This window comes from Nicotiana tabacum, chromosome 3 (genome assembly GCF_000715075.1).
Source record: "Nicotiana tabacum cultivar K326 chromosome 3, ASM71507v2, whole genome shotgun sequence".
Lineage (NCBI taxonomy): Eukaryota > Viridiplantae > Streptophyta > Magnoliopsida > Solanales > Solanaceae > Nicotiana > Nicotiana tabacum.
The window spans coordinates 75143731-75154634 of record NC_134082.1 but is presented as its reverse complement, the minus strand read 5'-3'; the positions used below and the strand labels follow the sequence as shown (position 1 = coordinate 75154634).

Below are 10904 nucleotides of genomic sequence, written 5' to 3'. Positions count from 1 at the left end.
TGCATTTTGCAATTGATCATTAAACAGTCGAGTAGTGGACTAATTTCAATTCATTTGTAGTTAGTCTTGGACTGTCTTGGGCTGGCGTAATTGGAAATTTGTGTCAATACAGTTGCTTAGTATAGTTTTAGTATGATTCAAGTTCATTTAGCATTAGATACATTATTCATAGACAATGAGTCATAATTTAATCCATGCTTAAGGGAATCCATCAATGACTCACGTAGTTTGTTAGTTTAATAGCATGAAGTTGAGTTTTAACTTGGCTTGTCGGGTTTATACAACTATATACGTTTTGGATTCAAAAGCACTAGATACATCTCCTATATGAAATAATACACGCTGCATTTGCATGTTGAAAGGCCATCTCATCCCCACCCCTTTATAAATGAAATTAATGTTCACGTTCACCATATAAGTGCACTGTTAAATAAATTGAATGGTCTGAGTGTCCATTGATTGAGGACTAGCGTGCAATTTTAATCAAAAAGGGCTTATTTGGGCGTAAAACACTGGCAAGCCTCGAAATTGAAACCGTTGTCATGTTTCTGGGCTCACTATGGGCTCAAACCGTCCAGCCCCCTTATGAACACAATATGGGCTGTCTTGAACGAGTTGCTAAAAGGATATATTTCTATTTATTTAGTTATCGAGCCTGGCTGATCTGAAATGGATTTATAAGGATTTGGTTCTTTCAAATAGGCTAAATAATTAGGGTTTCTTCTTTTATTGTTAGAGACCAATTAAAATAAAAAATCGTAGTTTGCTTTAGGTTGGCTTTCAAATTAAAAAAATGACGATGAGACGAGCCTCGCCAAATAAAAATGCAAATTGTGGGGCCATCAATAATTGGTCATAATAAAATACTTAGAATTCGGAATGGCCGTTTAGCGAATTTCACGGCCTTCCCCAAAATCATAATACACTAGCCTCTTTAGGTGCGTTCTTAATAATATTACCTCCTTAAACTCGGGTGCACATTTATGTGACCCAAATCCAAATCTCAACGGAGTCGGAATGTATTAACAACCACGGGTGCATTGATTGCGATGTGGTTCAAGATGCATTTTCACGACGTTGCAATTCTATTAAAAAAATAATAATAAAATCGGTTTAAACTTAATAAAAGCACACAAGTTATAACATGTATTAAAATCAGATATTTAGCCATTATAACAATTTAAGCGACCGTGCTAGAACCACGGGATCCGTGGGTGCCTAACACCTTCCCTCGGGTCAACAGAATTCCTTACTTAGAATTTCTGGTTCGCAAACTTCATTTGGAAAGTCGAAAATTTCCTCGATTTGGGATTCAATATAAACCGGTGACTTGGGACACCAAAAGTCAAACCTTTTCCAAGTGGCGACTCTGAAATAAATAAATAATCTCATTTTTGCATAATGTCACTTAAAATGGAAAAACTCCCTCACGCATTTATCCTTCGGGGTAGGTGCGCAAAAAGGAGGTGTGACAGTTCGCAGGAAGATAGACATGCTTTTCAAGTATACACTAGATCCCAATCTTTCATCAAAAATCTCAAAAATATAGGAGTAAGTTTGAAAACTACGATTTTTCCCAAAAGACTTTCAACAATAAATAAAAAATTTCATTTTCTGGTTGCATGAGGAAAATTCATCTCTATCCCTATATGTCAATATGCGCCTGAAATTATGGATGTCACCAAAATCAGGTAGCAGAAGGAAATGCATCTCTATGCATGTAGCTCAAGTACGCATGTCAAATGTAATGTATCTCAGTGAAGAACTCATGTACCCACACTCTCAGAGCACTCAACCTCACTGTCTCACACTTTCCACTCATCATGATCAATCACTCGACACACTCGGTCACTCAGTATTGTACAGGGCAGATCCAACCAAACATAATAACTGTTAGCCACTGTGCTCACTAGGGGTGTACAGATTCGGGAGGGGCTCCTTTAGCCCAAGCGTTATAATCTGTACGGATAACTCACGTGTTCTATGGACAACTCACGTGATATAGTATCAATATCTGGATCCGTACGGACAACTCACGTGCTATAGTAGTAATATCTGGATCCGCACGGACAACTCACGTGCTATAGTATTAATAACTGGATCTACACGGACAACTCACATGGTGCACAGACAACTCACGTGCTATAACATTAATATCTGGATTCGCACGAACAACTCACGTGTCATAGTATCAATATCAACTCACGTGCTGCACGGACTATTCACGTGCTATAGTATCAATATCTGAATCTGTACGAACAACTCACATGCTCCACGGATAACTCACGTGCTATAGTATCAATATCTGGATCCTCACAAACAACTTACGTGCTGCACGGACAACTCACGTGCTATAGTATCGATATCTGGATCCGTATGGACAACTAACGTGTTATAATATCAATAAGCTCACAAACAGGACCTCGGTCTCACTCAGTTATCAATCTCTCCCGTCTCTCAAGCTCACAACATTCGTGCTAAGCAATCCAAATCAATGATATGAAATGTGACATTATACAATAACAGAGACTGAGATATGACATGTAATGATAAATGCGACTTAGTAAATAACTGCAATTAAACAAATAACTCAATAGCAAGGAAGAATCACTGTGGGTTCTAATAGTACTAGCATATAGCCAAAACATGTTTACTAGCATAAATCACAGCTCAAGTGCTCTAACACATAGAGTACGGTACAATTATTCAGATAAGATAGCTACAGAGTTCCATGAAATCGACTAAATTGCCATTTATACGGTGCACGCCCACATGCCCCTCACCTAGCATGCACATCACCTCAACTTCAATCCCATAACACGTAATTCGGGGTTTCATACACTCATCACCGAGTTTAGAAGTGTTAATTACCTCGAACAAGCCAAATCTAATGTGGAGCAAGCCGAACGATACTCCAAGAATGTCATCCCGCGCGTACCGACCTCTGGATAGCTCGAAACTAGCCAAAAACAACTCATGAACATCAAATAAAGCCTAAGAAAATAATTTCAAATGATAAAGGTCGAATCCTTAACCAAAAACCCAAAATTACCATCCGGACCTAACAAAACCATCAAAACTCCGTTTCGGGGTCAAATATACAAAAGTCAAACTTGGTTAACTCTTCCAACTTAAAGCTTCAATCATGAAATTCATTCCTCCAAATCACTTCCGGATAATCTAAAAACCAAAACCGACGATTCATACAAGTCATAATATATCATACGAAACTACTCATGCCCTCAAACTACCGAGCAACGTGCAAATGCTCAAAACGACCGATTGGATCATTACAAAAACTATTAAATCATGATATAAATTTAGATACGAATTGCTAGTATAGTGATAGAGGCTGCTCACCAAAGCAGTGTCTCAAACAAAAAAAAATACATTTTTATTAGGTAATTTCGAATAATGGAGTGACCACTTGAATAATGAACTCTAGAAAAATGTTATTTTGAAAGAAAGAAAAGACAAAATAGTGAATATTATATTATTTCTATTATATTTAAATGAAATTTAGTGATTTAGACTCTGTTTGGATTGACTTTAAAATAGTCAACTTTTTTGTAAAAATAACTTTTAAGCCAAAAAAATAATAAGTTGGAGTTCCGCTTATTACTTTTGGCTTGTTTTAAGTAATTTTTAATTTATTTTAAATATTTTTTTAACTTTGTCAAACACTAAAAAAAATTAAAAAGAACTTAAAAGTTGATTTGTCAATTCAAACACCCTCTTATTCGTTGTATAAAAATTATTTAACGAACGAAGTTAAGATTTATTCGTTTAAACTTTATAATATGAGTTTATACATGTTGAACTTCGTGATCGCTCGTTTCAAATATTAAGAGCCGATTTGGATTGGCTTAAAAGCTGGTCAAACAAAACTTTTAAATTCTATATAAACGCGTACCTCGTGCCATGTACATGTATGGCGTTGTATATCCGGTACCTTTCAACCTTAATTCCACATTTTAAAGGGAGATCCTCTATCACCATTTTCTGCTTTGCCCAGAAACCAAACCTGTTTACGACATATAAATGGAAATGGATCGCCACCATAAATCACCACCACCACCATAAACCGCCGTGATTCTCGCCGTCTCGACGCATTTCTAACGCCACCAACTTACATTTTCATTTCCCCACGCCTCCCTCTCACGTCTCTGTACATATGGGCTAATTAATAAAAAAAATTCCTTATCTTCATGTTTACTCAATAATTTTTTTACTGTATTTATTGTTTTCATAAGTGTACATCTTGTTGTTTATTATTGCAAAGAAATGATAGGTCGGTCATTGCGATTCAAAATGACTACAATTGGAAAATGTTCATCGATTTATCGAACTTCGCCGGAATTTGATCTCCCGGAGCCATCGTCGGGAAAGTTAGGGTTTCAAAAGCTACCGGCATGTAATTGCAGAGGTAAATCGTTCGGCTTCAGCATTTTCGGTACCGAGGTCAAAACGAGCTTCGTAGCGCCTTTAAGTGCGATCGAAGCTTCTAGAAAGGCTCATGTCAATGGAAAAGCTGAAAATGTTCATCGAACAGGATGTGATTCCAATGACGATATGCGTATAAATGATTGCCATGGCTTTTCTGGTAGGCCTCTTTTTCTTTCTTTTTTTTGTTTTTATTTTCTTCCTCTCGATTTGTTTCCTTACTTTTTTATGCTTAATAATTTTGCTTAGTAAGGAAATACTGAAACTTAGAATTCAAATGCACATTTTTGTGGTAGTTTAGATTGCTGTGTTGTTTTATATTATGCTAAATCAATGTGAAAAGTTGACTCCTGGACTCATTATTGTCATTTGCTGTTGTAACAAAGTAGACTTTTGCTTGTTGTGAACTTGTGACTTCCTTGTATTTTAGGCCACAGTTTTAATCTAAGTCAGTGCTTCTAATTAATTTATATTTTATCTGACTGCAGCCACGAATTTATACTAGAGGATTTTAAAGTAGCAATTTTTGAACCCCGTTTGCCACTTCACTAGATCTCTCTTAGGTATATATAACCAAAAAATCGTTTTTGCCCTATTTGCACAGTATAATTTTTCAACGAATTATGACTTCTTAGTTCTTATTTCTAGTGGATGTAATAATTTCTTTTTTCCCTAAGTCGTGGCTTATTTCTGAGTGTACATGAAAAAGGACGAGGGATTAGTCCGTCTTTATTTACATCCTATTATGACTTCTTAGTTCTTATTTCTAGTGGATGTAATTTTGGCTTCACGAAAATTTAGTTACTAATCTGACAGTCATCTAACTAGGTGACAGTATACCTCAAATGTCTACAATTGGGAATTCGACAAACATTGTCTGGCACAAATGTACTGTAGAGAAATGTGACAGGGAGGAGTTGCTTCAGCAACGGGGTTGTGTTATATGGATAACTGGCCTCAGTGGTTCAGGTTAGTTTAAAATGCCAAAAGCCTCATATTAGCTCTCAATCTTTTTCTCTCTTCTCTCTCTTTCTGTTACTCTCTTGCCATATGTTGTTTCTATCATGTATTACAACCATTTCCTAAATTTTTGGGTACTGTTCTGATTAGAACTCGGGCTTTGCATGCATATCTTTGCTCAATAATGCACAATAGCAACAGTTACTTAAATGGTTTTCACATCACATGATTACTTATTACGACTATCGAAGGAGAACAACTCGGTGCTAGCAGCCTTTGCCAAATTTGTGCTTTTATAGGGCAATAGGAAACTACCCTATGAAGTATGAAAGTTTTAATTAAATACTCTTCTTGTAAAGCTAGATGCCTTTTGTATGATTTATGGGATTCAATCTTCCTTCAGAAAAGATGACATCAATCCTACCAAAAGCAGAATAGCCAAAAATCCAAATCAGAATAAGGCCTTTACTTTACACTTTTCTTTTAGCAGATTGGTTATTATATCAAGTTGAGTTCATTGAACTATGATATTAAGAAACGATAAGATAATCTTGAGTGTACTTGCAGCATTATCTTTATCTTCGAGTCCTATTAGTAGGTCTGCTCGATGAAGTATGAACACCAAATACTGGTTAAGAAGCACAGTCGTCATTAGTTTGACACTATTCATCAGGGGAACCTGGAGGTAGAGTAATATACTGGAAAAGGCTTTGTCTACTCTGTCAGCCTCAAACATTGCACTTGATTTCATTTTCAAATGCAGTGTCAATTATACTGCTAAACTGACATGAACATATTAGTCGACACGCTATTGCAAGATACTCTATGAGTTTGCCTTGATTTGGAGCACCTAAGAATGATTGTGGCAGAACATTTTAGTATGAATAGTTATTTCTTCTCTTAACGTTGATTCGTTGATTAGTTTTTTTTCAAGATACTACATATTATTTAGAATCAGGTACTGCTGTCCTCTTCGCTACTCTTATTTCCAATTTCTTTTCTAAGGCCTTCAGTCTATGAGCTCTCTCTCTCTCTCACACACACACTCACACACACACCAACTTTTTTATACATTCAACTTGATTTCAGGGAAGAGCACTTTGGCATGTGCTCTAGGTCGTGGCTTACATGCTAGAGGAAAACTCACCTACATCCTTGATGGTGATAATGTTCGCCATGGCCTGAATCGTGATCTTAGTTTCAGAGCAGAAGATCGAGCAGAAAATATAAGACGTATAGGTTGGCTTCTTTTTTGGTCTTTGCTTTGCAAATATTTCCAGAAGCCCTCTCATTTATTCTCCTGGAAACCTAACAATCCAAATGCTTATAAATAGGGGAGGTGGCAAAGCTTTTTGCGGATGCTGGAGTTATTTGCATTGCCAGTTTGATTTCTCCCTACAGGAAGGAGCGAGATGCCTGTCGCGCTTTACTGGCAGAAGGGGATTTCATTGAGGTTTGTGATGGGAAATGGTTCTCAAAGGATTAGCTTCTCCACTGAGCCGTTGCTGCTTGGCACATATTATTAGCTGATTGAGTTGGATAACTTTTTTAGGTCTTCATGGATGTTCCTCTGCATGTATGTGAGGCAAGGGATCCTAAGGGATTGTACAAACTTGCTCGAGCGGGGAAGATAAAAGGTATTGTCTGTTTTCTTGATCTCTCTTTTCTTTGTTTTTGTGAGTTAGCATGTTATATCAGAAAGCTTTATTACAATGTTGATGGATGAGGGTGGTCAGTTGAAATTCCGAAGTTATCAACAGGCAGTTCTGATGATCTGCTTTCCTCAATATCAAGTTGCCTGGCTTGAACATTTTCGGCCCTGTTGCTGCAGGCAGAAGATACTCTTCTTTAGGGATGTTAAATGGGCAAATTGGATCAAATTTTAATGAAGTCATGAGGCAATATGCCCAAAGTTAGTGTGGGTTAATTTACCCTAAACAACGGGTCATTTCCAACCCGACCAACTCAACCATTTTTTTATGGGTTTGTTTTTCTTATAATTTATCTAATTACCAAGTCAAACTACAATCAATATTTTTTTGGGTAATTAAAAAATTTCATTAATCACCAGTAATCAGTTACAAATCCATAGCTTAGTCAAACATAACTAGCTATCCAGGTACAAACACTAGAAAAACATATTAGAAACTTACTTAGTCAAATATAACTAGCTATCCAGGTACAAACACTAGAAAGCCATACTAGAAACTTACTACAAAGAAATATTCTCAGAAGTTATATTGTTGTAGAGTAGTTCTAACTTCAGAAGGTGCTCTCACATTGCTTATATAAGCAATCTTCTTTGCAATGAGTTCCCAATCTTTATAGAGAGAAATGTGAAATCAAACCGACAATTTCTTTTCTATTTTTTGTCACATTTTTGTGGGTAAATTTTGCTATCTAGATAGCCTATATAGACCAAACTTTTAGATGGCTTGAATACCAACCAACCCGCCCAACCTTGGACAAGTTCGACGAGCAACACTTGTATGCACTAAGTTTACACCCCTTCCCATCTTCTTTGTTTATCTCATCTTTCTGCTGGTTTTATTTCTTAGATTTTTATTTCACCTAAAACGTCACGTTATATACTAACATTTCACTTGGTACTTTGCAGGTTTTACCGGTATTGATGATCCATACGAGCCACCCCTAAAGTCCGAGGTAAGGTCAAGTCTGTTCTTGCTTAACATGCTGTACATAAGGGGATTGATTGTTTTCCTAGATTCTGCAGTCTCCTTGTTTCAGATTATCAGCATTTTCAAACTACATTATTTGACCTACTGTAACAAATTTAGGATCAGTCCGTCTAAGTCACTGATACAAGTAATTGCAATCCTCCAATCTCTGAGTTGTGTTAGTCTCAACTATCTTTGGATATTCATTTGATTGTGTCATGCTTGCTTAAAGAGGATATAATCCATCCTCCTCAAAGCTCATGTTACTTACATGGGGTCTTGTATTTTTTCCATTGTGCAGATAGTTTTACATCAGAACCGAGGGCTATTTGATTCACCTAATGATTTGGCTGATACAGTGATCTCATACATGGATGAAAAAGGTTACCTGAATGCATAAATGCTCAAGCCTTATCTGCATACCTGCAGTTTCAGTCTGTATCTAGGGGTGTTCATTGGCCGGTTTGGTATGGTTTTGAAAGATTCCGGCGGGGTGTTTCGGTTTTGGGTTTTCAAAATGTTATGACAACACCATACCCAAATAAGTTCGGTATGGTTTGGTTTTCTGCTTTTCGGTTTTGGTTTGTGGGGTTCGGTAATTTTGGTATTACTCTTCAAAGTTATATTCTACCAGCTAAACTTGTGATTGTGATTCATAAACTGATTTTTCAGTCTCAAGCAGAAAAGAAAGAGAGAGAGAGAGAACAAATTAAACCAAAACGTTAATATTCATTCTAAAAATGAGACTCTTGTTCGTTGCTTGGAAAAAAAAAAGGTATAGGAAAGCATCAGACATAATATTACTAGCAGTCAGATGTCATGAACTACCAAATTTCAAACGAATATTTTGTAGCCATTTAACAAATTAAATTTAGGGTAACAATCTCCGCTTATCATGTTTAATACTAAGGAAATCACGCAATAACTAAATGATTAGAGCAAATTCTTTGATCAAGATTAAAGATACCCATGAACAGAAGATTCTTGGGTTTAAATCTAGGGGAGAGAGAGAGAGAAAATCTGAGGTGGAGCAGTCAATATTGGAAGTCCGGTTCAAGCTTAAGGGCATTAGAATATTGCTTTAAAATTCAAAAATTAATGTCCTAAGTGGATCAAGAAAATTTCCACTTCAAAATATATTTAAATTATTCAAATATACGAAATAATTAACATTCTACTTAGTGTAAAAAATGAGATCGTATCATCATGAAAATTCCGAAAAAAACTTTTATGTAGCTATTCTTTTTATACATAAAAATAGATTTGAGCTATTCAAATGTATGAAATTATTTTTTATTATGTTTAGCGGTAAAACTAATATGATGATAATTTTAAAAATATTATGTTAACCTTAATTTTTTTAAAAAATATTACTCCATCTGTCCCAATTTGTGTGATACTTTTCGTTTTTCGAGATTCAAACTTTTTAATACTCGAACACTCATGACTCGCTTTTTTGTTCTTTTAACCGCTATTTAGACATAAAATCTTTAAATTTTTTGAAATTACTTAAAAAGTAGTATAAATCACACTAATTAATAATTAATAATTTAAAATTTAAAGGCATATGAAATAACTACGGCCAAAGAAATACTCATTTGACTCTCGAAATTCGGATGGAAGAAGTACATAAATTTGTGAAAGTAAAGATGAATGCAAGATGACTCGAACACCATTATTGTAAGCAAGTTCAAATACAAAAAAAATATACGAATCTTATTGTATAAAATTCAAACTGCTTATATTAAAGTTTAAGTTGAAGACACTAAATTTACAAAGTCACTAGTTTAGAATTTAGACTGTCTTTTATATTTGTCATTTTGTATATAACCATGTATTTCAATATGGTATTCGGTATTTTGTTTTCTTTTTAATGAAAATTGTATACTGCATGAGCATAAAAATTTATAAGAAAAAATAGCACGGGCTAGCCAGTTTTTGGACTGGTCATTAAAAAGTAGTCAGTATTTGCAAAGTCATTAAAAAATAATGTTGTTCCCAAACGCACACGCAAATATACGTGGTTGACAAGTAATATAGGATTTTAAGTCCAGATATCGTACCCACGGGGACTTGTGATTAACTATCAACTAAATTAAACCAAATAATCAATCTACTCAAGCGAATCCTAACGTATGAATATTTAACTAAAACTAATCTAGAGTAACAAATTAAGAGATTAAAGAAAACAATGACAAGGTTAAAGACAATTTCAATGTGAGTGAATATTCTAGAGCTATGCGTTAGCTAACAATCCCATTGAGTCTTCTACTTAAATCGTCTAATTAATTTATCTAGTTTATTGATTGACATGGTTAATATTGCTCGTATCCTTCTCCCAAAGTACAACTCGCTTATTCAAGCTAACCTAACGCCTATATTCCTATGGAATTAGGATTAACAAGAACGCATTTATAATTCCCATATAGTAACCAAGCAAAGAGTTTAGGTATATTCTTATCCTAACCGCAAATTCGCCGCCCTCCCCCTCAGAGTTAAGATCTTGCTCTACTCAATCTTATATGCAATCTAGAATTCCCTCTCCCGAGTTCAATCCTAGATTCGTAGATAGTATTCAATTGGTGATCAAACAATCAAATAATTAAGCGCAAAGATTGAATAAATAAACCAATATGATAAAATAACAAGAACAATTCAAGCTTCAAATTACAACTTTCATGTAGCATCCCACAATACTAGAACTAATAAACTATGAAATTAAAGGAAGAGAATAGAAGAAAAACTAGTTAGAAGCCTCCTCCAAGCGTGATGTGTGTTCCTCCACGTGAATTCTCCTCCAAATTATGTTAGCTCCCCTTCAAA

General features: G+C 35.4%; 1 protein-coding gene across 1 annotated transcript; it reads left to right on the top strand.

Annotated features, from left to right (window-relative positions):
* The first annotated feature begins 3929 nt into the window (after positions 1-3929).
* On the top strand, positions 3930-8741 carry LOC107809829 (adenylyl-sulfate kinase 3). Its single transcript, XM_016634525.2, has 7 exons — positions 3930-4603; positions 5272-5412; positions 6493-6642; positions 6738-6856; positions 6956-7040; positions 8021-8067; positions 8383-8741. Exons 1-7 carry the CDS (start codon positions 4285-4287, stop codon positions 8479-8481), a joined length of 960 nt encoding a protein of 319 aa, XP_016490011.1. The 5' UTR covers positions 3930-4284; the 3' UTR covers positions 8482-8741.
* Positions 8742-10904: the final 2163 nt, after the last annotated feature.

Bases quoted from the DNA above. Each gene is read 5' to 3' on its own strand.
- LOC107809829 (XM_016634525.2), top strand. From the start codon at position 4,285: ATGATAGGTCGGTCATTGCGATTCAAAATGACTACAATTGGAAAATGT. The intron at 4,604-5,271 runs GTAGGCCTCTTT...TCATCTAACTAG, and splicing joins TGATTGCCATGGCTTTTCTG to GTGACAGTATACCTCAAATG. The intron at 6,857-6,955 runs GTTTGTGATGGG...TAACTTTTTTAG, and splicing joins CAGAAGGGGATTTCATTGAG to GTCTTCATGGATGTTCCTCT.